At 34.4% G+C, this 27722-nt stretch overlaps 10 protein-coding genes across 10 annotated transcripts; 3 read left to right on the top strand and 7 right to left on the bottom strand.

Moving 5' to 3' along the window:
- Positions 1-39: 39 nt before the first annotated feature.
- NAEGRDRAFT_64663 (uncharacterized protein) lies at positions 40-669 on the bottom strand (the record flags this gene model as incomplete). The annotated part of the gene is made up of 2 exons (XM_002679892.1): positions 40-551; positions 597-669. The coding sequence occupies 2 exons, from the start codon at positions 667-669 to the stop codon at positions 40-42; spliced, it is 585 nt and encodes a 194-aa protein (XP_002679938.1).
- A 220-nt stretch (positions 670-889) lies between these two features.
- Positions 890-2209, bottom strand: NAEGRDRAFT_64662 (uncharacterized protein; the record flags this gene model as incomplete). Its single annotated transcript, XM_002679891.1, has 1 exon — positions 890-2209. The coding sequence occupies one exon, from the start codon at positions 2207-2209 to the stop codon at positions 890-892; it is 1320 nt and encodes a 439-aa protein (XP_002679937.1).
- A 1238-nt stretch (positions 2210-3447) lies between these two features.
- NAEGRDRAFT_78855 (uncharacterized protein) lies at positions 3448-8330 on the top strand (the record flags this gene model as incomplete). The annotated part of the gene is made up of 1 exon (XM_002680002.1): positions 3448-8330. The coding sequence occupies one exon, from the start codon at positions 3448-3450 to the stop codon at positions 8296-8298; it is 4851 nt and encodes a 1616-aa protein (XP_002680048.1). The 3' UTR covers positions 8299-8330.
- A 307-nt stretch (positions 8331-8637) lies between these two features.
- NAEGRDRAFT_83028 (24-sterol C methyltransferase) lies at positions 8638-9864 on the top strand. Its single transcript, XM_002680001.1, has 2 exons — positions 8638-8932; positions 8984-9864. The coding sequence occupies exons 1-2, from the start codon at positions 8679-8681 to the stop codon at positions 9816-9818; spliced, it is 1089 nt and encodes a 362-aa protein (XP_002680047.1). The 5' UTR covers positions 8638-8678; the 3' UTR covers positions 9819-9864.
- Positions 9865-10144: 280 nt separating this feature from the next.
- Positions 10145-10948, top strand: NAEGRDRAFT_64659 (uncharacterized protein; the record flags this gene model as incomplete). The annotated part of the gene is made up of 1 exon (XM_002680000.1): positions 10145-10948. The coding sequence occupies one exon, from the start codon at positions 10145-10147 to the stop codon at positions 10946-10948; it is 804 nt and encodes a 267-aa protein (XP_002680046.1).
- A 25-nt stretch (positions 10949-10973) lies between these two features.
- On the bottom strand, positions 10974-15949 carry FM145 (uncharacterized protein; the record flags this gene model as incomplete). Its single annotated transcript, XM_002679890.1, has 2 exons — positions 10974-11432; positions 11476-15949. 2 exons carry the CDS (start codon positions 15947-15949, stop codon positions 10984-10986), a joined length of 4923 nt encoding a protein of 1640 aa, XP_002679936.1. The 3' UTR covers positions 10974-10983.
- Positions 15950-16273: 324 nt separating this feature from the next.
- Positions 16274-18454, bottom strand: NAEGRDRAFT_64657 (uncharacterized protein; the record flags this gene model as incomplete). Its single annotated transcript, XM_002679889.1, has 1 exon — positions 16274-18454. One exon carries the CDS (start codon positions 18452-18454, stop codon positions 16274-16276), a length of 2181 nt encoding a protein of 726 aa, XP_002679935.1.
- Positions 18455-18752: 298 nt separating this feature from the next.
- Positions 18753-21701, bottom strand: NAEGRDRAFT_31740 (uncharacterized protein; the record flags this gene model as incomplete). Its single annotated transcript, XM_002679888.1, has 1 exon — positions 18753-21701. The coding sequence occupies one exon, from the start codon at positions 21699-21701 to the stop codon at positions 18753-18755; it is 2949 nt and encodes a 982-aa protein (XP_002679934.1).
- A 988-nt stretch (positions 21702-22689) lies between these two features.
- On the bottom strand, positions 22690-26176 carry NAEGRDRAFT_31746 (uncharacterized protein; the record flags this gene model as incomplete). Its single annotated transcript, XM_002679887.1, has 5 exons — positions 22690-22984; positions 23022-23221; positions 23267-23835; positions 24010-26003; positions 26049-26176. Coding segments are annotated over 5 exons (3186 nt in total), but the record flags the coding sequence as incomplete, so codon positions are not given.
- A 575-nt stretch (positions 26177-26751) lies between these two features.
- NAEGRDRAFT_64654 (uncharacterized protein) lies at positions 26752-27567 on the bottom strand (the record flags this gene model as incomplete). Its single annotated transcript, XM_002679886.1, has 1 exon — positions 26752-27567. One exon carries the CDS (start codon positions 27565-27567, stop codon positions 26752-26754), a length of 816 nt encoding a protein of 271 aa, XP_002679932.1.
- Between the last annotated feature and the right edge of the window lie 155 nt (positions 27568-27722).

Here is a 27722-nt window from a genome sequence, read left to right as displayed (position 1 = left end):
TGTTTACATCTTAAAATTTTCCAAGATAATTTGCCTCTTTTAAAATATTGTAAAAGCAGCAATAATGACTGGATCGTTTTTGAGACCGTGAACAAATTCTGGCATGGACAGTTTTCCATCTTGTGAATTGGCATCTAATTTTTCGAATAATCTTCTACATTTTTCATCTAGTTCCTTATCTTCCTTAACAGTTTGATTTTTTGCTGCTCGCTCTTCATTTTCCTTGTGATTTCCAAATATAAAATGATATAATTGTGAAAATTCATAATAATCAATGTATCCATCAGAGCCTATATCAAACACCTTGAAGGCAAAAAGTAATTTTTCCTCGTTCGTACTGTTTGTACCGACAGCAAGGCTTATTAAATATTCCTTAAAATCAAAATAACCATCTCCATTCTTATCCAACTGATCAAAAATATGTGACCACATCTGGCGTGTACCAGCATGAGCTTCACTATTTTCCCTAACAAATGTTTCCTTATCTAAGGCGCCAGAAGGATATTCATCATAGAACGAATCCAGGTAATAATAAACTTGTCTTTCGCTAACTGATCGTGATTTTTATTTCTCTTCAACACAAATTAAACACTTACAATTACCAATAGCTTTCAATTCTTCCATTTGTTCATCACTCAATACCAACTCTCTCGATTTTGCGTTGCCCATTTTTTGTTTTGTATAAATTCTTCGTGTTCAAAGTCTGTTTGAGACCCTATTTGAACAAATAAGGAACTTAGGACCTTCTCCTTTATTAAGCTACTCAATGGTACCATGGTACCTTCTTGATGTAGTTATATCTATAATAAATTGTGTCCAGTTCAACCCAATGATAAATCTGCCTGAAATGAGTTCAATGTGTAAAATCTAGAGTCAAATATTTGGCCCGTTAGGATCTCTTTGGATTTTTATCAGTCTTGCTCTTATCTTGTTCTTTGATGGTATTGGCAACGTTTGAGGATTTGGAGAGAAACTCTTTATAGCTCTTTTCAAGGGCAATCATTTGAGGATTTGGTGGAATGTTCATTTGTCCCTTTTGATTCATAATGTTTTGGAATTGGTTATCGAACATGTTACCAATACCAAAGCTATCTGAAGAAGACATGGTTCCATCTCTTGACAGCATAAAATCTTCTTCATTGTCACCTCCAACAAGTAAACGATCTATCTCCTTTTCTTTGGCTTCCTCATAGAGAGCTGCCTCTTGTTCGATTTTTTCAATGTCAAATTCCAAGTTTTCAATATCTTCCATGAGGTAAGAGTCATATTCGTATGGATCATTGCTTACTTCACCTGTGAATGAAATACTGGAAAAGTCAAGATCCTCATGAACAAGTTGTTTTTGCCATTGAGCAGACGGTAAACTATCCAGCGGATTGGCAGCATGGTTTGATGAAATTGAGTCAACTAAACCAAGTTTTTCTTTCACTGTCGATTCTTCTTTTTGCTCTATAATTTTCTTAATAGTTTTGAGGTGAGAAATATCACCAACTGGATTCAAAACGTTCTTTTGTTTGTGGTCTGGATTGATCCATTCCGAGTATCCTTTTGAGAACACTTGAATTTGTTCCTCTTCTGTTAATTTGTCGCTATCCACTTCTATCGGAGAAAGGTGTTTTCTAATTGAATCTGGTATTGATCCATCTTTATCCACAACATATTTAGTCCACTTTTCATCCAAGTCGTTCATTTCAATAATGTTTGTCTTTTCTTGTCTAAAATGTTTCCTAAAAACATGATTGGCTTTGAGTTGTTTAGGTTGACTAGTAATAAAATCATCATTTGGAACTTGTTGCACATTTGCTTGATTTTTAGATTTCAAGGTTTGAAGAGTTGACATTAAACCTCTAGAAGCCTTCGAACCATCTATTACTTTCTTTTCTGAATTTACATTTTGTTTTTTTTCATCGTTGGTTTTAATATGTTTACCAAATTCTTCTTGTTCCAGAGCTTCCAGATATGCATTTGTTGATTTTTTCGATTTATGATTCCCAGAGTGTTTTAACAAATCCTCTCTTTTCTGATTGAATGATGAATTACCATGTAATTTATTCAACAAGGAACTAATAGCCTGGTCATCGGAATCCTTTCTCTCATCAGACAATACTATTGTTCTTGAATAATAATTTTTTATAAATCTCCAATAATAAATATGATGAAGGCAATTTCTACATTTTACCGATGATGACGCAGAAAATTGTTTGAGCATTTTTTTGTTGAAGAAAGGTTTTCTGTTAACACAATTAATACAAGAGACACGCGAAAGTGAATGAATCCAAGAGTTAAATGGTCTTAATTATGAATATCTCCTCCATTCAATATGACTTATCATATTCTTGATCAATTTTTTGCATAGATATTTTTGGAGGTTATTAGATAGCTATGGTTCATTCTTCCTTAATCCTTAAAAAAACATCATAATTCTTCCCTTTTAAAAATATATAATCTTCTCTTATAAAAACCTTAGATGAACAACAAGGAAAGACATTAAATGAAGGACCAATCAAAAACTATTTCCGCCGAGGAAAAGCTATTGGAGTTTTTGAACTCAGGTAGGTAACAATGTTTGTGGATAATTTTGATAATTTTAATATTAATAGTTGAGGCTAAACAATCATGTGAATGTATGCATATAACACCAAGCTATTTCTTCCAAATATTAGAGTTCAAGGATAAGTGTGCTCCGAAATGGGAAGTTTATGAATTACTTCAACTAGTAGACTCGCTTGTACAATCAAATTTACCTTCTGAGAATTCGACCTCAACACTGATTCAAGGACACTCCTATGAATCATGCTTAATATTAGGTTTAAACAGGGCTGTTATATTTATTCAGTATGGATATTATGGAGAGGCTCACTTTGAATTGAATAAGCTTCAAAGCAAGCTGATTGAGCAAATAACGATGAATTTTAATGTGAAGCGTATGTTTGTTAATTATGTGATCTTAGTAATCTCACTCACTTTACTATAGTTGAATTGTTATACGTTAGGGTTTTATTTATGTTTGCTCAAGTTATGAAAGGTGTAGGAAAGATAGAGGACTGTAAGGAATATTTATCATCAGCAAGAGAAAGAGGAGAGACGCTCTTTCGACTAATATCAACAGGATCAAATTACTCACCATCATTTTCATCATATAATCACAAATCATCAGCAAATTTTAGTTACATCAACACGTTCTTCAATGCTAGCAACAGTTCCAATGCTAATCTGTTGCATAGTATCTCTATATGTTGTGGAGAAATAATAACTTATCAAGCAAGAATCATTCTTGAGGAAAATGATTGTAAATCAATAGAAAAGGAAGAGTGTGAAAAACTAATTTTCAGATACGTTCTCCCTTCTCTTCATTATTTAATTTTATTTGGAAACTCAAATTGCTACCTTCTAAGAGAAGAATTGTTTATTGAATCGATGAGAGTATTACTTAAGGTATTGATTAGAATGAGCTTAGTAAAAACAGCTTTGAAGTTCATTCAATTTATTGCGAAAATCAGTCCTAAATCCACTAAAGAAGATAAACAATTAAGAGATATCGAAAGTGAAGTGCAAAGAAAACTGGTTGAGAGTACAACACAGTTTTTTTCCACCTCGAGTGTACATAGCTATAGTGATGACGACGATGATGATGACTGGGGAGTTGAATCAGCTACTCAACTTAAAGGTGTGTATGCTGGATATTTTTCCTCAAATCCTGAGGATGAAATTGACCCTATTGAGGAACAACTATTCCCTCCTCGTCTTTCACTTTTCAGAAAAAAAAATCTTGCTTTATTCCGAAACACTTTTGTTGTACAAAAGTATGATGAAACTATTCCTCAGCTCTATTCTTTAGAATTAGAAGATGAAACCGTTCTAACATCCAAAGAACATTTCTTGAAATGGTTGAGATCACTAAATCTCGAGGAAATGAACCGATACAAATCTGAAGAAGAATTATCTGCTGAAAGCTCAAAAGATTTAATTTTGGAGAAATTTAGACACAATATCGATTATATTGATCCTTTCTCTGTGGCATGGGCACAATTTTATTATGAATCAGCTTGGAAATTGATGAGGATCGGAACAAAGGAGTCTTGTGCATCTTGCTTCAAATTGATAGGAGAATACTTCTCTAAAATTCCAGCAGCAAGAATAACGAGTGATATTGATCATGAAGATGTCCAAAAATTGAATGAATTATTTAAACTTAGTTTGGCTTTATTGGAAATAGCCGCACTGTTAGTTAATCCAGATAATTATGATAGATTTTTGGATATGAAATCATATCTATTATTATTTAATTCCAAGAACATTGATATGTTAGAACTTATAGAAATCAAGGGTTTATGTCACAATATTGTACTATTCTCAAAGAAACAAGAAACGTTCAAACGATGCGAGAAAATTGTATCCAAACTTGTAGAAATTTTCTCAAGAAATAGCCAAGTTTCAACTCCTACTGTTATGATCATGGATCCAAAATCACATTTAACCACTCCTCCAACTCATGCTGATATGGCATGTGAAGCCTTAATTATACTGCATTACTTTTTGTATAATATTTCCCCTCTGACAATGGAGTATACAGTTGATCCACAAAAGAAAGATTTCAGAATAATGTCCATTCAAAATAGAATGACTTCTTCTTTAGATCCAAACTTCCACTATCTCCTAGATGTTAATCAACGAACAGAATTACTCAACATTTTTTACCACAAGCTTCCATGTATGTCCACTTTTAAAGCTTTTGTTGCCTTTTCTCTTGGCTTATATTGCAGAAACATTTCTAATGATTACAAACAGGCAGAGAGAGTTCTTTTCGAAAGTGTTTACATATTTTGTCAGACAAGTGGTTTTACAAAAGCAATACCAAGCCTTTTAAGCAACATATGTACCAGGGTTTTAGTTGAACTTGCACAAGTTCTCACTGAAAATAACAAGTATACATACTCTTCTTTGATATTTAGGGCTGCTGTAGAAAATCAAAAGCTAATCAATCTTTCCTATGATTATACTCTTGTAAATGATTTAGCAGAATTGAGTATAAGAGAAGATGATTGGAGATCTGGAATTTACTATTACACATTGTTACTTAATCATGCAAACGAAGAAAAGATGACAGCCAAATATGGTCACCTTTCATCTCTTTTATCTTCTCTTTATATTGAGCGAGGTGATTTTAAAAATGCAGAATCATGCATTACTAATTCATTACTATTTATGAGATCTCAAGGAAAATCTGGAGAGTATGAACTTAATCTACAATTAACACTAGCTAAATTATTCCTCCAAAGTTATAATTTTGAAAGAGGAATGGATTTACTGGCCAGACTAATGGAAGAGAAAATCACCTCAATACAAAGATGCACTGTGTACATAAATTTAGCCGAAGCTTACCTAAAAAAGAGATGGCTAAAGGAGTGTGATTTTGTTCTTTTTAGACTGGGTGTGTTAATGTCAGAACAGGTTTCAATTCTAGAAACAAGCGGAGTGGATCCTATCAAAATATTGGAAATCACAGCTAGATGTTTCCTTAAATTATCACGATTTTCTGATGCTTTATGCTGCATTAATATTGCTTTATCTCAATGTACAGCTCCGTATGTTTTGGCTGACCTTCTTTTCCTAAAAGGAAAAATTTTGCAAAAGATTAGTCAAGATACTAGTCCTGTTTCTTTCCCTTCCACCCTCACTAGTACAAACAAAATTGAATTAGTGGAAAGACTACGAGAATTTTTTGGGAGAAGCACATATAATTACGCTATGGATAGCAGTTTAATTAATAAGAGGTCAATTTACAACAACCCAGAAGAAGTTTTACTAGATGCCCTTGATTGCCTTTACAAATCAAAGGAATTATATATAATTTGTACAAACGAGTTAAATGCTGCAAAAGTAGATATTTTCATTGCCAGATTCCAGATAGAATATTTAATTGTTCCAATAGTTTTCTGTGGTGTTGATCCTAACTTGTTAATTTTATCTAAGAGTGATGGCTGGGAGTTGGACTTGAAAGAAATTGAGACAAAGCACATACTTCCTGCACTTGAGGTTGCTTTGAAAACGACCTCAGTCCTTGTTGCTCTCGATGGTTACATAACGATGGCAGAAGCCAAATTTTTACAAGGCAAGAGAACAAGTGCCGAAATATTTTGGAAGCACTGCAGAGATGTTGTCTTTACACTCTTTATCAATGACACTGAAGTGGTCGTTTCAAAAGGTGCACCACCATCTTTCCTTGAAAAACTCTTAACATTGTTGAAACGTCTTGTACGATTAATGTTCTGTCTTGGATCTAAGGAATTGATTAATAATAACTTATCTATCATTGATTCATACCTTCTGTTAGAAACAGAAATTGAACAGATACTTAAGAGAACCTCTCCAGAATCAAATGATTCGACTGTATACGACTCTACCTACTCAGATTCATCTTCAGAATCCGAGGTAGAAGAAATATCACTGGTAACTAAAAATAAGATATATGAATCACTTTTGATTAATACACAGATTAACTCTGTTAGAACTCTTCCATTCCTGAGGAGAAGAAGAAAATCCTCCGTAAAGAGCAATTCTGGGAGAAGCTTAAAGTCTTTCAATTTACTGAAAATGGGACCTGGCACAGGATCACAATCCACTCAATCATCAAATGGATCAAAATCTTCAGATGGATATTTGGATTACCCTTCTCCTCACGACCTGCTTAGTGAGAAAATCTGGGGATGTATCTTTAGAATGAAACTTCATGCAAAAAAGCATCATCTTTCTGAGAAAGAGTTAAACTTTAGAAACCAAGAGTCTATGAGAAGGCTTTATCACCTAATGTCAATTGTTAAACAAAAGAATTCCCAACAATTTCCATCATACGTAGACATTAAACTTGAAGATGCACAAAAATCAGAAGAAATAGACTATATGAAGTCACTCTTGATCGATTATTCATCTATTGAATCCACTAGAAATCTTGGAATGAATACTTTGGAAAAACTAGTGTATATTATCCATATTGATTCAGTCATTACATTCTACACTCCAAAGACAGGACAAATAATCTATCAAAAACTTGGCAAAAATCAACCTACTCTTAACAATAGTTCACCAAAATCAGAAGAAAAGAAATCAACAGACTCTAAATACTCATTCTATAAGAGTGAACACTCCAAATCGTCTAGCCAATCTGTTTCACAAAAACCAGCTTACTCTGCAAATGTGATTCCCCAACTTGAAGATTATCTCTTTAGTCTGATTTGTCAACCAAGAAAAGATAAGAAAATTAATATTCGAGTTGACAATACATTCTCTCTTATTGAACATTTATCGAGAAATATTGTTAGAGGTCCTTACGACTATCATCCCAATATTAGACATAAGAAGAAATACGAACGAATTAACAAACAACTCGACAAGTTTGATTATATTGGATTATTTAAGAGAATGAAGAGTAAATTCTTCTCTCTTACTCCAAGATCTACAGATTTTTCCGGATTACCAAGACTATCTGAGCTCTGCTACCCTAATTCTCAATTAATTTTGTTGTGTAGTAGGAGTTTACAAGTTCTTCCTTGGGAATTAATGTTTGACCACTTTATTTCTAGAAACTTTTCCCTTCAAAGAGTTGTTTCTCAAGAGAATAAGAGAAATGGAAAGATGAAATTCAAACCTCAATATTTTTGTTTCTACTCTGAAGATGAGCTCAAATACATTTCACCAGTCGAAAGTGATAGAAAGAAATGGATATTGGAATGTATCAAGAAAGGGCTTAATATTCAAAATGAAAGTGTTAACTCTGGGGTATTCCACGATAGCCTTCCAAACCTACCTTTCCATTGTCCAATCATTGGGTATGGTCGTAAACCAAAATCCAAATCAGACAGATACAAGTTCGTCAACTTTGTAAAACTTTCGTCTATAAGTGAGAATCCAACACAAATTATCACGCATATTGAATCCTACAACTCTGCACAAGATTTCCCTGTATTTATTCTTTCATTTTCAGATTTATTGGATTTGAGTGAGGCCATTATTTGTTTACTCAATTTCAGACCAGACTGCACTTTACTGTTTTTCCCTGAATCTGTCATGTCAATAGCTCTTGAATTCTTGATGGATATGCAAATTGTTTATACAAATAGTGGTCAGTTGGCCAACAGTAGACTCACACCATCAGAGAACTCTAGAAATGGTTATAGATTTTTCCTTCACTCTCTGCAGCTCATTAAGAAATGCCTCAAAATTCCGCTTATTGTTATCAATCCTCCAACAATAAGCAATGAAGGAAGAAACGGATCTTCTTCCTCAACCTCTTCTGAATAATCAACGAAACGACTCAATAAACAATCCTTTTCAAAAGCATGATTAAATTCTCGAATTGGCTACATACATGTTTTTGCAAAGGGTTGTTGATTTTACAACTCGCAACGTTAACAAATCGCTTCTCCTCTCTTCGCTTATCGAAGGCCGAACGCTCTCCGAGTATCAGCATTTCAGTGCCTTTTCAAAACCTATCAAGGTTAGCACAAAACGAAGAATCACACAATTAATGCTGCCTCTTAATAATAACGCCATCAGATTGGAAAAATCACAAAGCAAGCACCGACATCAAGCTCTTGCGTTGTTTATGTTCTGTGAAATGATGTAAGTTTTTGTTGAAAAAAAATACGCCACTACAATAAACCCTTGTCGAACGTATCAAAATGTTCCTTATCATTTTAACAGTTATTGTTGGTGGTTTCATTCTCTACCTCTTTAAGTTCCGTGAACAAATCAAGGGAAGTCACTTGACTGATACTGATAAGACTGCTTCTTATCAAGAACTCTTTGCTACTGATAACCAACAAACCCACGAAAAGAGAAAGAAGGCCGGTTGGGATGTTGCTGGTAAATATTATGATATGGTTACTGATTTCTACTTGTATGGTTGGGGTAGATCTTTCCACTTTGCTACTCGGTATGTTGTTATTTGTTAAATTTAAACATGATTTAATTAACACTAGATTAGTCACTCTAGAGAATCCCTCATTGAATCCATTCTTAGACACGAATACTGGTTAGCTAAACAATTAGATTTGAAGCCAGGTATGAAGTGTTTGGATTTGGGTTGTGGTGTTATGGGTCCAGCTGTTAATATTGCTCGTTTCTCTGGTTGTAATGTTACTGGTGTTAATAATCACCCATATCAATCTGAACGTGCTAAGGTTTTCATCAATGAAATGGGTATGGATGGAAGATGTAACATTGTTCGTGGAGATTTCAATAATTTGGATGATAATAAGGATTTACCAGCTGAATCATATGATGCTGCCTATGCTATTGAAGCTACTTGCCACGCCAAGGATAGACCACATTGTTATAAGCAAATCTTTAACAAGTTGAAGCCAGGTGCAGTCTTCGGTGGTTATGAATGGGTTATGATTACTGGAAAGTATGATTCTAAGAATGAAGAACACAACAAGATTAAGTTTGATATCATGAAGGGTGATGGTTTGCCAGAAATCCTCATGGATAAGGAAATTGATGATGCTTTGGTTAAGGCTGGATTTGAAGTTATTAGAACTGAAGATGTTGCTATTACTGATAAGATTAATCCAATTCCATGGTATCAACCTTTGGATAATGGTGGTTGGGAACTTACTAACTGGTTCCAAACTTCATACGGTAGATGGGTAGTTCACAAACTCGTCGGTATTTTGGAAAAGATCGGTCTCGTCCCAAAGACTTCACAACAAGCTTACGAATTCTTGATGGCTGGTGCTGAAGGTTTGGTTGGTGGTGGTAAGACTGGTATTTTCACTCCATCATACTTCTTCTTGGCCAGAAAGCCACTTAAGAACTAAGTTATTTTCTAATTTTGTAATAAAAAAAAACCAAAAATTATATGTAAATTATTAGAGTATTGAGGAAACACAAGTTTAGTTTCTTGTTGAAGTACTTCCATTCATAAACTCATTGTGCTTTTAATATTATCTAGGGTCACTACCTTGTAATAAATTTGGATAATAAAGTTTCGCCGACAAACTAGGAAAAAAAATAAAACACTGTGGATGACAACTTAATATTCTTCCGACAGAGAAAAATTAACTATTAAACAATATCAACAAACCTCACACCAACATTTTAGTAATAATAGTACTGCTCTTATATAATAATTTAATAATTTAAAATGAAAATACCAAACCAAATTGTGGATTATTATTCAATATTAGGAGTTACTCGGAATGCCACTAAACAACAAATTAAAAAAGCCTATTATAATTTAGCAAAGAAACACCATCCAGATACCAATAAAAAGGCACAAGCAATACCATCACCAAATATTAGTAATGAAGTAGTAGAAAAAAAGAATGAGGATGATGATGACCAAGCCTGGTTGGACATTCAGGAAAGTTATGATATTCTAAGTGATGAAGAAAAGAGAGCAGAATATGATAGAGAAATTGAAATTGGAGCACACTTTGGAAGAATTATGGGAAGTTCGTCATCTCCATTTGGAACCAATATGAACACTGTTGTCTATGATTCAGCTATGAGAAGAAAAATGTACAATATTATGCATCAATCTGACAGATATAAACCAAAGAGTGAAACAAATGAGGGTGACAATTTAAGTGAGGAAGAAAGAGAGTTTAGAGAAAATCTTAAAAAGTTGCATGAAAAAAAGTTGAAAGCTGAAGATGAAAAGGTAACTTCACCATTTTTTGATGAATCTAAAACATCATGGGATCAGTTTATGCATAACAAACCAAATATGACATCTTATAGAGTAGAACTGGAACGAGAGAAAATGATTAAGAGAGCAAAAACAACAATTCCAATAGCAAGTGTATTGGCATTAGGAGTGTCAATACTTATTGGTCTTGAACTTGAGAGCGTCACAAGAAAAGAACATGCAAGTGATTTGGAAAAACAAATTTTGTTAAGTTATTACAAAGAAGCTTCAGCAAGACAAAGTAGAGTTATCAAGTAAGAATGAAAATAATAATTATATTGGTATCAAGAACTCTAGAGAAGCACTTTATTGATCTCCTTAATGGTTATGTCTAAAGAGGAAAATAAACTATTGATTTTCTTTTCAAAATCTCTGTCCGTCTGGTCAAATGTCGAACTTGCTTGAGATCTTCTCTCTGTTGCAGAATCTGTCATGTTACCTTTGAAAATGTGAGGTAACTTATCAGAGTGTGAGGTAGTTGCAGGGGAATGATGAGCAACAGGAGATGGAAGAGTGGTATTATTTGACGAATTCAATTCAGATGGAGCAGTTGCAATAGATCTACTTCTTGTTTTGTTTGGCTCAACAACAACCACAGAACTCGAAACAATATTCTTTTCTTGGTTCCTACCCTTATTAGAAGAGGGAGTAGATGGTACAGGTTTAGCTACTGTGGAAACAGTGGTTTGGAGAAGTGATGTATTGGGAACCTTGTGATCTACCATGAAATCCTCAATATTTCCTTAATTATGGTGTTATCTACAACAAAATCACTTAAAACTTACTTTCAAATGAATAATCATCAACATCAATTAGTGTTCTCACTCTATCTATCCAATTAGTATCATGAGCTTGGGACCAAAGTAATGTTTTCTGAAACTTTTCCAGAGCTTTTCTCTCTGAAGATTCTTTAGAGTCTTCGTATGAGTTTTCCCCTTCCCCAGCCTCTCTTGGTGTTGTGGATTGGTCAACAGCTCCTTGCTCTTTGAGGGATTTCTCGATGAGATTTGAAACTCTATCTTCCAATTCACGCAATTTTTGATATCTTGTCTGAGAGGTGGAAAGTGTTCCTCCCTTCTTCTCATTCGGTTTTGTGTCTACAGTAAGGAAATTGGCTTGTTTGTTAGGGTCTGATACACTAAGGAGAGGTTTAGCTTGTACTGGTTGTTGATCTGATGGAGATGTGGAAACAAGAAGTGTTGGTGTCTTTTGTTTTGCTGATGGTTGTGGTGTTTGACTTTGAGACATTAGATTAGATCTAGAATTCTCTTTAACTAGTGATCTTCTCTGAACTGGAGTTGAGGCAGTGCTATGATTATACTTTTGGGAACCTGATGGTACAGGTGATTTCGGTTGATCGTTAATAGTTAACTTCATATTATTATCTGGCTGAGGAGTAACGCTTCCATTATTACTGGAACTGGTGGTATTGTTACTGTTATTTACATTATTTTTCTTTGCTAATTGCTTATTGAGCTTGTTGAGCTCATCTTTACTTTTGATGACTTGATCAAATTCACTATCTTTTGCATCATCATTTCTATACATTGAAAGATCGAGATTAATAACATGTTTGAGATCTGTTATTTCATGTCTTCCATAGGTAAAATCCAAACCAACTTTCCACTCATTCTTTTGTCCGAAAAATCCAATTGGAATTCCATACAAATCAAAAAGTACAACTGTACAATCTAAGCCACATGATGCAATAAGGTTAAACCCAGAAAGATAAGTCAAACTTGTAACTGAATCAGTATGAGCTTTAAAAGATTTTACAAGTCTAATATTATTCTTTTGTATAACAATACTCTCTGGTTTTGTAAATTCTAAGGATTTGGCTCTTGGCAAATCAGTTAAATCATAAACATAAATAAATCCTCTAGAGTCACCAAGAACAATCGTTTCATTGGTACTGCTACATGAAATACAGGAAATTGCTTCTCCATTGGGTGTGGTTTGGAATGAGTAAAGATGACTTAAGGATTTTCTAGTTTCCCATAATGATATTATTCCATTACTTCTGGCGGAAACAAGAAGTCCATCTCTATTCTCTAAAAACATTAAATCTTCAATTTGACAATTAGTTGTTGGTTGAGGAAGGTTATCAGTTTGTACTGCTTTAACTCTTCTCTGCTTGTTGATAAAGTAAAGTATGTCATAGGTATAATTTGGTATTTGTGTATAGAGAGAAGAGTATTTCAATTCACCATTGATTGCGTCTATGGTCATTATTGATCCATTGTCAAGCCCCACTGCCAAATAATCGCTAAACTGACGAATTACATTAATGTCTTTTGGAAATTTCATTGAGCTATGAGAGAAATCCTCTACAGAAGAGTCCTGATCATCGTCTTTCCAAAATACTACTCTCTTGTTATTACCTCCAGCGACTATCGATCTAATTCCTCTCAGTTCTTTGAAAACAAAAGCTAGGCCCTTATAATCAAGTGATGAAATATTCTTCTCTTCCAAAGAAGATCGAAGAGTTGTTTCCTGATCAATAACACCTCTTGGAGTTGCTAGGTCATTATAAGCTGGTTCTGTGTATTCTGGTTTTTCTATGATCTCGTCAATCTCTAATGGAGGAGAATAACAAACTAATAACTGCTGACCATTGATATAATTCCACAATGAAACCTCTCCATTGTGAGATGAAATGATCAATCTTCGTTTTAGAGTATCAAGAACAGCATTTGAAATTTTGTTTTGAACAGCAAATTTGAATAGTAACCTACCTGTTGTGGCATCCCATACACAAACAACTTTCTCATCACATGTAATGAGTTGTCTCAACATATCATTGTAAAGACAAGCCACAACAGCTGATTTGTGACCCTTGTATTCTAATGAAAATTCTGTGAGTGTTCGTTTCATTGGCCATGTTTTCATTTTGTGACTGGCTGTTATAACTCTACTCTTTTTGTGGTGATAAATCATAGCTGATCCAGGGTATTTACCAGTGAAAGACTGGATATGAGAATCAGCAGATCCAGTTGTAGGTTTAGACTTGATATCTTCAATTGTTTGCACAAGCTTATAGTTTCTTAAATCCCAAACTTTGATTGTTTTTCCAGTATCATAAGATATGATTTGTCTATCGTCAACATTAAATTTGACTTCTATTACAGGCTTTTCATGACCACAAAGTGTTACTAAAGAGGATGGAATGAACGGATTCCACAATCTAATTTCCTTATCTCTTCCGGATGATGCTACTAATTTATGTCTTTCACACCAATCAACAGAGTATATTTCCATTGAGTGGCCTTGCAATATTCTTCCTCCACGTTTTGGATCATCAAAATTGGTTACAGAGATGGTCTTATCATACGAGCTCGTTATCATACAGTCAATACTTGGTGCATAGATTATTTTTGAAACCCACCCATTATGAAGTTTCCACTTCTTTTCAGGTAGAATAGATTCTTGAACTCTACTTCCCGTATAGGTAGTGGTACAATCGAATAATTTCACATAACCAGAATCCATTCCAAACATAATGAAGCAAGGGTTAATGATTTCAATACCTTGTTTTGAATAGCTACCAACATAATCCCCAGTTTGATTGATTATGGTTGGAAGTGATAGTACTCCTGTTTTCCGTTTTTCTTCTTTCATCTTTCTGTCAACAAAGAATTTAGAAAAATCAGTCATACATGTAGGAGTGTCTATAAAATCTTCCAAAACAGTGAGCTGAACTGAATCACTAATATGGAATGGTTTCGTAAAATAATCATTCTTCATATTCTCTATTTGCTTGTGAATTTTCACACTATTAGGAAGTGGAGAAAGAGTTTCAATTAGAGGATTAGGATCTTTAAGGCGAGAAGGCATATTAATAGGAGCATACTCTTTGAAAGTTCTTCTAGAAAGTGATGGTAGTGAAGAGGAGAGTTTTTGGGTTTGTCTATTTGGTTTTGAGTTGGCAGATGGATTGGTATCGTCCTCCATTGTGCTCATGAGACTGTTGATTGTTGTATCGTCTGCTGTTGCTCTACTAGATATGATATTATAAATTCCCTTATTATAATATTGTCTACCTTTAAATGCTCTTCTTACAGTGAAAGTATCGAGATCATAAAAACTAACAACTCTGTCAACATTACAGATACATAATTCGTCATGTAAGGGCAAATATGAAATATCTGTAATTATACTGCTCGGTGAATAATAAATATTTCTGTCAAACATTAAATTTTCATAATACCACGATTTCACTAAACCATCATTTCCTGCTGTATAGTATCTCTGTCTCTTTTCATCCACTGTTATTCTTGTAATGTTTCCTTTATGGTACATTGGTTTAGTATTGATATCAGGGTATGTTTGTTTTACAAACATCTTATCCTCAAAATTGTTTTTCATCTTTTTAGCACCTTCATAACCTAGCAAAACATAGGTTGAAAATTCATTCCAATCCACACTTCCGTTTGCATTGGCATCAATGCGAGCAAATAGAGCTTTAAATTCGTCTCTATCTCTTCCAGATCCTAATAATCTACTCATTCCAGAGATGAACTCATCTTCTGTAAGTCCATCTTCGGAACTATTTTCAAATAATCTTCTAATATCCTCCAATTTAATTTTTTCATTAATATCATCTTCAATAGGTTTCTTTTCCAATTTCTTTTTATCTTGTAAATATTTAGCATAATCTGTATCTCTTCTCGCTTGATCATCTTCCTCAGATTCTTCGAATGATGGTGAAATTCTATTTTCTTTTCCTTTCTGAATTTCTTCAAGATCGTGATCAGCATATTCACTTAATTGTTTAACTTTTTGATTTAATTCCTTTCTCCTAATTTTACCAGCCAATTGAATAGATGCAATAGCTTTCACTTTTCCGTGTACAAGAGAAAATTTGCTGATGGCTGTTGAAGCTGTAGGAGACTTCTTCATGACTCTTCGTGTTTGTCTTGTTCCATTTTTCTTATCTTCCGAATCATCAGAAGTATTTGTTTGATTATTAGGAACCAATAGTTGGTTTTTAGCATTGTTATCGAGATTTTCTTCTTCGATAACTTGTACAAACGTAGCTGGTGCCGTGACAAGATTGAAATCTTCATCATCCACAAGAATTTTTCGTTCCAAATTGTAATTGTCTTCCTTAATTCTCGATTTTGTTGAAAGTTTGTTTAATTTCCTCCTCTCCGTCGATGTTGGATCCCTAGAACTATAACTATTTACAATATTATTATGGGAGGGAAGGTTCTGAAGAAGGGGAATATTAATTTTCGAACCTTGTTTCTTGCCTAACATTTTCCAATACTACTATTTTATTCCAACTTTTGATGAATAAATTATGAAGAAGAAGAACGAATCTATTCCTCCTCAACAACTCAGAGTATTATTATATCTATCGCTACTACTATACAAGAAACTCTCTCAATATTCCTCGTCTCGATTTCCTCAAGATTGTCCTTAATCCGTTTTTTTTGGTGGTTTTTTAAAAAATTTACGACTTGAAAAAAAGGAGTTGGAACAATTATGAGCGAACAGAGCTTTCTCCCACTGTAAATATTGATGATGAGAAAATACCACCTAAGGTTTAAACGAAATATAATACAATTTATTACAATAATATTATTCATCAGTCATTCGATTGCTTTGAGATAAATTCTTCAATAATTGATGCTTTTCAATTAGATTTTGAATTGTGTTTTGATGTGGAGCATCTCTCATTAATGGCTGATTTTGATAGTAATTCAAAGTTTCGGAAAAATCATATGAATCACTGGTATCATTGTTCATAACATAATTAATCAGGTTTAAAAGTTTACAAATCCCAAAGAGAGTCAAGGTTGCTTCAGAATTTTCAAGATAAACCTTCTTTTGAGTTAATAGTTTGACAGTGTGGAGAACACTATGGTCATAACCATTTTCATCAGCAGTTACTAGAATTACTTTTAAAAAGCTGTCAAAGGATTGAAGCTCTTGATCTTTGGCTTCTTCTGCATAGAATTTACATAAAATTGAAAAGTAGATTGATATGGTGTAAATCTCATAAGGTAAAGCTCCGTTATAAACGTCTTGATCAATTAATTCCAGAACACTGTTCACTAAAGTACCAAACCTCAGAAACTCTTGATAGTGTGGACTGTTCTTACGATAACCAACAACATTAGATTGAGAGGTGACACCTAAAATGTAACCAAGATGATCTCTTGCAGTTTCTTGTGGTAGGAATAAATCAAGAAGAGGTCTGTTTGATAAGAGCTTATTCAGGATTCGAATACGTGATATAGTTGTTTTTTGGATTTCTGAGCTAAGAGCATGATTCCAAATGGTGTCATCTTCGAATAGCTCATGGAATTTAGAAGCTTGAGTATGGTCATCCAAGCTGTTAGCCCACCTTTCACAAAACAGCTGCAATAGAAACTCTGTGCTTTCCACACAACAGTGTAATGCACTTTCGAATGCAGAAACTAGTTTTTTTGTTATTCCTTGGTATCTGTGGGACCTGTTCTCTTTGAATGACAACGCTAAATCCAATATTTCTATATATTGTCTTTCAGAAAGGTCAAAGCACGAATCAAGAGGCGTAAGATGTTCCGTAAAGAGATTGAAGAGATTTTCTATTGCTTGTATTTGCTGAAGTGAAAAATTATGCTTCTCCTTATAAAAAAGGAAAAGAACATCTATCAAGAATTCCGTAAAGAATTCATTCAGTTCATTAGGTCTATAATGGTTAACACACGACTGGATCAAATGGACCAAATCATTATATTCTCTCCCCATCTTTCCCAAAATTCTTATATTCAATCCAGCCACATCCCATTTACCCTCATAAGCATAGGTAATAGTGGTTTCAAGGAGAGTAGCTCTGATAGCCTCTGCATGCTCTGGATGGGATTGAATGTATGTTTCAAAGTTATCAACCAACAATTCCTTAATTGGTGAGTCACCAATCAATTGCTCAACAAACATGAAATTAAACAAGTCAGTTACAGAACTTGGTAAGCCTAACCGTATTTTAAAGTACAGCAAACGATAAAGTCTACGCTCTGACAGATCATCTGGTGGAACGATTTGATAGTTCCATTTCAGTATATCACAATCCAATTCCTTTACTGGAGTAGGGTCATTCCTTGCTATTAAATATTCAAGATAGGTACCAGTTTGTTTGAGTAAGGGAACGAGCTCCATCCCATTATCACAATCAACGATCAGATAGAGCTTGGAGATGAGTTCTTTTGGGAAGTGATTACTTTTATAGAAAATATGGCAAATGTTGTCAACGAATTGAAGATCATCTGGTTGGTGTTCATAATCTTCATTATCTGTTAATTTGGAATAAATCATTTCGAACATATTTTCTAGAATAAGAATACTCTTTTTAGAGATTGTTATATTGATTGAGGCAATGAATCTGGTTGCTTCCAACCATAATGATAAGGCCCAGCTGTGGTTTACCTCAAATAGGTAGCTGGAGTAGAGATCAAAGATGCATGGGTTGACATGATGTCCAAGAGTTCTCACAATATCCATGAGAGCATATTCTCGAGCTGCTTCTGCATGGAGGTTGTCGGTATCATTACATGCAATTATGCATTTCCTTATAGTATTATTATCAGTGGAAAAAGTAACAGGTGGAGATACATTATGAGTAACACACATGTGTACCATGCATCTCATGACATAGGAATATCTGCCTTCATTTGCAGCCACAAATGGATTATACTGTGTAAAGGCACAGGTAGGACAGCGGCAGACAGAAGAAGGTCCTGTTGAAGAGCTTATTACAAATTGTGAAAAAGAGCTCATTTGATTCAGTGTTTCGATTTTTTTAATTCTGTGTACCAAGGTAATCTGCTTTATGAATGAAGAACTTCTTGAGGTGAGTTGGTGCGTGGATTGAGCTCTACCCACGCAACAACTCGGCTCAAGCTTGTACAGTAAATCCATATTAAGGTGATACACTTTAACACGTTGATCAATAGTTAAAAGTACGGTAAATTTGCTTTTAAGGAAGTTTACTAATTAGAAATTTTCATTTACGGTATCTTTAACAAAGAAAGGAGGTTTCAAACTAGAAGTTTGAAATCCCAAAATAAGAAGCCCGTTATATGAACCAATTAAGCTCTGTTCTTTCGTAATGGTTCTCCTCTTCGTTGGTTATGCTTGGGTAAAATGGTACAAGTGCATCTTGGTGACCAATATATACATTGTTGTAAACTTTCCAAAAGGCATTTCTAACCTTTCTTGCAGGACTAAACAGACCTTGCAATAAATACTGTAAAAATACACAAGGGCCCAATGCTACACGAAGAGCCTCAATAGATTCCATGACAGAGTTGATAACATGGGCGGATGTTTCGAAAATGTTGGGCCAAACATAATTCAACAAGTGGAGTAGAATATCCTCTTTTCCTCTGCCATACACACCAAGTGCTATATGTTTCACGGCTGCACATGCTGTTTGTCTGTGAACAAGATCTCTGTCCATTAAGGCATCCTCAATGAGTGGCGTAACAGCATAGATATAATCAGTAGATAAATCTCCAATATATTCAAATAGGAAGGAGAGTGATTTGAGTACACCAGTTCTAACATTAAGCTCAGGTACTCGGTATTCATTCATGAGGGCTGGAAGCACTGTAAATGGGCCACAGGTTTCAGCAACAATGGCAATAGCGATAGTGGTACACACTCTGTTTTGACGTTCTTGGACTCTAAGATTGCTTAGAAGAGTTACCAACACATCTGATGGACCAATTTCCTTGGCAATATAACCAAAAGTTTTGATAGCTGCTCTTCTGATTGATTTCTTGTGAGCTCTAAGCACTTCCAATAAATCAAAACAAATTCTTAACCATTCCTTACCACTCACTCTATTTGCTGATGTCTTGGCAATTGTACCAATCAGGTTGATAAGATTTTCTTCAACCTTCTCGTTCCTGTTTTTAAGAATTGGGGTACATCTGGTGAGAACTTCGTCTATCGATGGTTTGGACTCATCACCCTCACCAAGAGCCTCTACAATGGCATTCATAGAAGCTAATACAGATCCCAAAACATCAGGATATTCTTCATCTCTTAAAAATTCGTAGATTATCATTTTGAATTGAGTTAGACGAGTTTCTTCATTGCAAAGCTTCACTATTGATATCATGTCTGTCAATAAATCAGCTGCTTGTTGTCTAACCTTCTCAGACTTGTTGGTTAACCTGTGAAGAATAGTACCTGTAAGCTTTGGCAAGTACTTTTTACATCTAATACCGAATGCTTTCATTATTGTGGCAACAGAGTTAATTACAAGATAATAATTCTTCTTATCATTTACAGGACTACTTTGATCTTGGACAATACAGAAAATGAGACATTCTTCCAATATTTCCAATTCCAAACGTTCACCAATATCAGCAGTTCCTAGATTTTCAATAATTTTGGTGATTGTTTCCAAGGTCATGTGTCTGAATGGTTCATTTTCGTCTTTCAAATTGCTTATAAGCTCTCCAACAACAAGGGAACAGCCAACATTTGTGGCAATTGCAACAGTTGTTTCTACAAGTTGATTATAGTTTCTTCTATCATTAACCATACTTCTGTCCCAAAAACTAGAAAAGAATTTTGGAATAATTCTCTCTCTGACAAAAGTTGCATCAATACCATCGGTAGCCACGCATTGAGCTACTGCCTTCAAAACTATTCTTTTCATTTCTTCTTCTTGACTATCAAATTGTTTAACAATATTATCAATCACAACAGAAGTATATTTTTTAGCGCTGGTAGCATCCATGAGTGGGATAATATAACCCACAGCTTTGATGTATGCAGCTAGAATCTTACCCTTATTGTTTGACAAACCTTTCCACAATGGTTTCAAAACACATTCAAATGATTCAATACCGAATGGAGCTGATGATTGGGCAAGAGCAGCAACAGCTAAACCAGTCATGCTCCTCACTTTTGGTTCACTATCATTAAATCCATCCTTGATTATTTCTACCAGTTCTGTTAAATATGGCAATACACCACAACCTAATTGAATGGCAATATGTTGAACGATTCTCATACCAGTATGTCTAGTTTCCCAAGTCTTCTTATATTTACAAACAGCCTTTAGGAAAGGTAACAGGTTTTGAACACCCAAAGCACTAGCAACAACTGCAAAGGCTCTACTGGTTGTATTTCTTACATACTCTTCTGCGTGATCAATATCAGGTCTCATAGCAGCTATCATTGTGGCCAAACCGGCAGCTTTTGCAAGATTAGCAATAATTTCTCTTCCTTCAATTCTGGTGAAATAATCTTCATCAATCAACATTGGTTGAGTTACAAGTAATATCTTGTGTACATAAGGTCTAACTAGGTCATCCAATTTGTATAAAATTCTGTCAATTAACTTGACCAACAAGTGTCTTTCTTGTTCTTCCAGAGTTGTTGACATCATTAGTGGCAATATTTGATCGAACAAAGGACCAGCCCCCAATTCTTTGGCATGATCTGTAATAAACTTCATAGCTTGTTTTCTCATTTGTGGGGTACCATTTTTAATCTTTAAGAGCAATTTGAGAATTTTTCTCTCCACTTTTTCTTCATCACTCATATCCTTTTCTTCCTTTTCCTCTAAGAGTTTACTAAAATATTGATAATCGTCTGGTTTCATTTCAGGCATGTCTGCTCCAAGAGTTCCTGTTTGAATTCCAAAATTAGATGCATTCAATTCATCTGGAATGCTATAGTAAGGTGTTGCACTACCATTCAATGGTGTCACTTCTCCACTTGAAAAAGAACTTGTTCTATTTCTTCTCTTAGGAACATAATCTGTTGGGGGTTGAAGAATCTCAAAACCCTCTGATGGAAGAATAGCATCTAGTTCTTCATCAGTGAGTGGTCTGTTTCGGGAATCTATTTCTTGTTCAATCTTTAACTGTGAATACTCTTGTGGAGTCATATTTCCTAGAGGTGTGGCAATCACTGCACCATTTCTACTAAAACCTGAATTTCTTGGTGTTAGGAGAGGAGTTGCAGCACTCGAACTGGATCCGGAATAGACTGGAGTTTTCATACTATTGTCCCATTTTCCAGATCCAACTAAAGGGGTGGCATTGGATGGTCTGCTAGAAGATGAAGAAGAAGCAGAAGACTCTAATCTGTCACCTCTTTTTCTTTCCAATGGCATATAATCTTCATCCGAAGATAAACCAGAACTTTGTGCTGATGAATATCCACTTTTCATTTGAACAAAGTCATCTACATCCTCAACATCATCGTCCATATCTTCCCAAGCTGATTTTTGAATTTTCTTTGGTGGTTCGTTTTCCAAGTTACTTTCACTTGATGAAGATCCGTCATATCTTTTATGTTTCTTGTTATTTTGATCTTCTGTTGATGAAGATACTTTTACTTTTGAATCCCATCTTGATCCTTTCTTCTTTGTTTGTTGTTCGAGATCCTTCTGCTGTGATGAGGAAGCCTCGGATGACGAAGGAAGCATTTTTTAAAATATTTAATTAAATATTTTAAAATTGAAGAGGAAGTAATATTTATTATTGGTCAAAGTTTGGGTTGTATGATGTGATAATTTCATCATCAAGATCCTCCACAACTTCTGATTTGGATTTTTTCTTTTTCTTTCCAGATGAAGTGAGTTTGGATTTGAGTTCCTTCTTGATTTGCTTTCTTGATTGGTTTTCTGTATTCTCTTCTTCAGCAATTTCTGGCTGTTTCATATCCAACTTGTCAAGAGTTTGCAATTCAATAAGACCAACTCTATTAATAGGGGAATAAATTTCCTCTAATAAATCCTTTTCACCTCCATCTCTTTGTGAGAAGGCATAACCAGTACCAAATCGTGTTTCATTGAGTGTCTTCTTCCTATCGAGAGCTCTTGGTTCATATTTTTCAATTTCCTCAATTGGAGCACCAGGTGTAATATAAATACCAATACGATTGAATTTGTCGTATGGTTTTCTGAGAGGGGATTGTAATTTTTGTAAATCAAATTCTTGTTCAACTACTTCTCTTGGAGCTATCGTCTTAGCCCTACTGTATGGTTGAATTACGTGATATAATTGTTTAGTCCATGGTAAAATTCTTACAGCACTCTTCCAAGTAATATCTCTTCCTAATGCCACAACTAAGACCAATGCAAGAGTGAACCAAAAGAGAATATTTCCTGATGAATTGTAAAAATTAAAATAATATTTTCTTCCTAATCCCAATAAGCTGTTGAATGGGAAAAAGCCTGCATCTGGAACAACCCAGTAAAATACAGAGTAAAGAATGGTCCACAAAAACCAAACAGCAACACTTCCCCATAAAAGGATTGAGTTGAAGAAATTCCATGTACTTTTCATTGTTAGGAAAATTATGAAAATAAACTTACCAAGTTTCTACTGCTAATTTAATGTTAACTAACATGATAATGCAAGTATAGATCAAAATACCAAGCTCTTCCAAAGATACCATTTTACCTTCATATAAAGCGCTGTTCATAAATCCGAGAGAAATGATTGGAATAAAGAAACAGCAAAGAGAATGCCAAACAGCATTCAAGATCCACATCAGCAATTCAGGAATGTTGAACTAATTAATTATTAAGAATAATTTGAAAATTATTTGATTACTTACATAGTGATCTCTTTGACCATAAGTGTACAACTCTGGATATTGAAGAGAATTTTCATCGTCAACATCTCTATCAAACATAGCAAATCCAATAACTGGAACTGATGTAAATATCAAGTTAAATGTAGATAACGAAATGTTTTCATACAATGAAGTACCTGTAAATGCATTGAAGAAAATGAAGAAAAATTGTGTCAATTGTAATGTCAAGTTCTTGTAGAAAGAGTACACAATTGTCTTACCAATTCTTCTATAATTCAAACGTCCATGGATAAGTAAAAGTCTCTTCAAGTACTTAAATTGGGCAATAGCATAATCAGCTGCTCTAGCTGCTTGCAAACCTTCCTTACCACTGATACCAACACCAATATGTGCAGCTTGAATCATACTAACATCATTAGCACCGTCACCAATAGCAAGGGTGACAGCTCCAGGTAAATTGTCTTTGACTAATTTGACAATTAAGGATTTTTGAAGAGGAGAAACTCTGCAACAAATTACAGACTTGCAAAGCATACATAATCTAAGGAAAGTATATCTGAGAGGTTCTTCATTTGGATCATCAGCATCATCTTGAAGATCATCAATATCCTTTTCTGCTTCATGGTTTGTTTGACCATCTGATTCATCGTCGTGAAACTCTGTTTCCAAATCTTCAAGTACAATCTTTTCTTTGTTTTGTTCCTTCTTCTTCTTTTTCTTCTTTTTCTTCTTCTTTCTCTCTAAAATAATGTCCAATGCTGAACCATCAACAACAAGACCAAGATTACTTCCCTCTTTGCCTTCCATAGCATTTTTCAATTTCATTCTTATTTGTGTTTTAAGGGATGATCTATTTTCAGCATTAATAATCATAATACTCATATCATTATCGAGCAAAGCACATGCATAACCAATGTTGATAGCTGTCTCTTGCTTGTCACCAGTAAGAACCCAAATTTTAACCTTTGCTTTAGCAAGGGTCGCAATAGTATCAGGAACTTCGTCTTGCAACTTGTCCTCAATAGCAGTTGTTCCTACAAGCATCAAATTCTTTTCAATAACTTCTGCAGCATCAGCAAGTTTTTGCTTCTTATCTTTCAAATCCAATTCGGCTGGTTCATAAACTTCCGTATTCCATCTTTCGTATTCAATAGGATCCAAAACAGCTTTAGCACAAACTAGAGTTCTTAAACCCTCAGCAGCATGCTTTTCTAATAATGCTCTTGTTTCTTCAACATGTTCTTGTCCTGGTTGGAGTCTTTCAAAGACAACGTTATCAGCACCTTTGGTATAGAGTACGATTTCATTTTCGGGAGTTCTAACAATGACGGACATTCTCTTTCTTGTTGAGTTGAATTCCAAAATATTCAAAACGTCATAAGTTCTGGAGACACCAGCGGCATTGATTGTACATTGTTTTGGGGATCTTTCAGTAAAAACAAAACCAAGATATTTAGCTGCCTTAACAAGGGCAGCTTCATCAGGACTAGATGCTTGGTATTCAATATGGTTATTCTTATCAACTTCAGGTATAACAGTATGGCATACAGCAAGAAGAGTCAAAAATTCTTCAATAGTAGATGAACATTTTTCTTTCTTCCAATTATTTTCCATGATTCTTTCATCAGCAAATTGGAAACCATCTTCATTAGGAATAGGTTGTTCTTCCAGTACTTTTTCTCCTCTTCTTTTAGCGGCTGCTCTACCAATTTCAGTAGAACCTCTACCATATTCAACTCCACAAACTGAAAATTTTAAGAATTCCATAACGTTTTGTGTCAATGTTCCTGTCTTGTCACTGAAAATATACTCAACTTGACCCAATTCCTCATTCAAGCTTGATGTTTTAGCCATAGCTGGTATGTGTAAATCATTTGGTTTGTCATAGTAACACATTTGTATGTCGTTATCAAGGAAAACTCTAGCCTGAATAACCTTGACAGTTTCTAGTGTCACATACAACGAAATTGGAATACAATTGTTATATAGAATGAAGAATGTCAGAAAACCTCCAAAGAATTGAGATGCTAATGGAGTGAAATCAGTGAAATACCAATGGTTGTTTTGGTGGTTATTATTAGATTCCCATGCAGTAATTGCTGTAGCAGAAATTAATGCCAAAATTACTTGGGCAAAGAACAAAATCAAAATCATACGATTAGTAATTTTTTCAACTTTTGATCGTTTGGTTGGAGGATTTCTTGAGTTCATCATGAGCTTTGAGTGTTTTCCAGTAAAAACAACCAAACCATAAATATATTTGGTATTCTTAAGGATAGCACCACGAAGTAATACATTTTCAACATCTAGAGCTATTGGTTTTGGATCAGGGTCAATCTTGATATTTCCTGTAAAGTTATAAAGCTTGTTATTCGGTTGTTCACAATTTATAACACCTTTGAGTTTGAGTAAGGCGTTTGGATCAATTAGTTCTGAAGTTGGATGTACACATCTCTTAATTTTAAGATTAGTTTCACCATCCAATTGTGAAGTTTCAATATAACAAATTCCCTGATGTTCACTACTAGAAATACCAATTAAATCCGCAGGGAAAGATTCATCTTGGTTCACTTTCACAATGTCTCCAACTTGAACTTCTTTCCAACACACTTCCATAACCTCCCCATTTCTTAATATTGATATTTTTCTATTATTCACTTCGTTATCCGAAATATGACGTTTTACATCTTCATAGCCATCCTTAATCATTTGAATAATGATAACCATTACCAATGGAAGAGCTGTACTATATCTACCACTGTGAAAATTGTTAAAAACACGACGATAACATTAAAATACATACGTAGGCGAAAAAGGTGTGGCTAATTGCAATAAAGCAATTATGAAAAAGTAAATGTTGGCAACTCTTCTAAATTGCTCCAACAAGTTCTTCGGAATGAATGTAACTAAATTATACTTAGCAGTTGATACTAAAAAGACGAGGTTATTCTTATCAATCACAATTGTCTACCTACCTGAATTATCGCAAAATTTGTTCTCCTTTCTAATGTTGATTGCTTGATCGTTTAAATGAATGACACGAGGAGCAGGAGGTAACCTGTTCCACGGAAGCCAATCATTAAACTGACGAAATTTATCACCATAATTAACACTGGTGATTAAATTAAAGTAACTAGTTAAAGATCTCATCTCCAACTAGTGAATAAATAAAACTAGTCTAGATAATTTAGAAATTGACCAAACTGGTAAATATTGGCCAAACAATCGATTGATGATATTCCTTCTCTTTGTGTTTTAAGGAATAAAACTAGCGAGTGATGATGAAAAGTTAGTGATGACCCAAAGGTTCACTTTTAACGGTCTAGGTATTTTTTTCTGTTAGAAATTAAAATGAAAAGGCGCTGAAATTTTTCGAAAAGGATTGCTTTCCATATTAAAGCAAAGTGTGTCAGCTATTATTCCTACTTTGACTTTATTTCTCTGTATTGATTCATGTGTTGAAAAAGAGAATTGAGAACACAATTATTTATTTGATTTGTTGGATATTAGTTCTTTGTGAGAGAGGCAACAATCATAGTTGTGTTTAGTTCAATTTCATCGTTATCCTCTTTTACATTGAAAGCAAGTGCAGTGTCAGCCAAAACCTTTTCATCCAATAGAGATGGATTACCATTGAATGTTTCTACAAATTCGCCAAACTTGACTCTAATCTTGTGAGAAATCGAGTCTGTAGAAATATCAGAGAAACCTGATTCTTTCAATAATTCTGTGAATTTCTCTGGTTCGCTGAGTGTTTGAAAAGTCATTTTAGTATCTTTCATTGTTCCATGCTTTTGAGCAGATTGTATTGGAATGGCCATTGGAAAATCATAAGCCCATGCATTAATGAAAGCATTTGATCCTTGCTTCATAACTCGATGTATCTCTTTGAAACCCTTAACAAAGTCAGGATAAAAACAAACACCAGCGTTAGAGAATACAAAATCAAAAGTCTCATTTTCAAATTTCAATTCTTGGCCATCCATTTCTTGAAAATTCAAAACGCTGGCCCTCAATTTTTCTTTCTTTTCTTTGGCGAATTTGATGAGTGGAGCCGAGAAATCAATTGCCTCAATATTAGTATGAACATCAAGATCTTTTACAACATCATAAACTTGGAATGCAAGCAATCCAGTACCAGTACAGAGATCTAGAATGTCAATTCTCTTATTCTTTGTTGTGAACTCTTCAATGTTTGCCCTATTTATCAAGTTTTGAGCATAGAAACCAAGGTATAGATTAGCTCTATCATCCATCAGCTTGGGATCCTGCCAAAATTGCTTTTTGAATCTATCAGAGTCTTGTGGTTGTTGTGTTGACATTTTTTGTTGGTTAGTTGGGGTTTGTGAGCACGCACAAACTCGTACATGTTGAGTAAAAGTTAGTGCGTCTTCAATCAATTTTGATCAAATGAGATTTCCTTCACTTTCAATATCTTTTTCAATATTATTGTAAACTTGATAAAAACAAAATTCTT

The sequence above is a fragment of the Naegleria gruberi genome (assembly GCF_000004985.1).
Source record: "Naegleria gruberi genomic scaffold NAEGRscaffold_11, whole genome shotgun sequence".
NCBI lineage: Eukaryota > Heterolobosea > Eutetramitea > Acrasida > Naegleriidae > Naegleria > Naegleria gruberi.
This window is presented reverse-complemented; position numbering and strand designations above follow the sequence as displayed.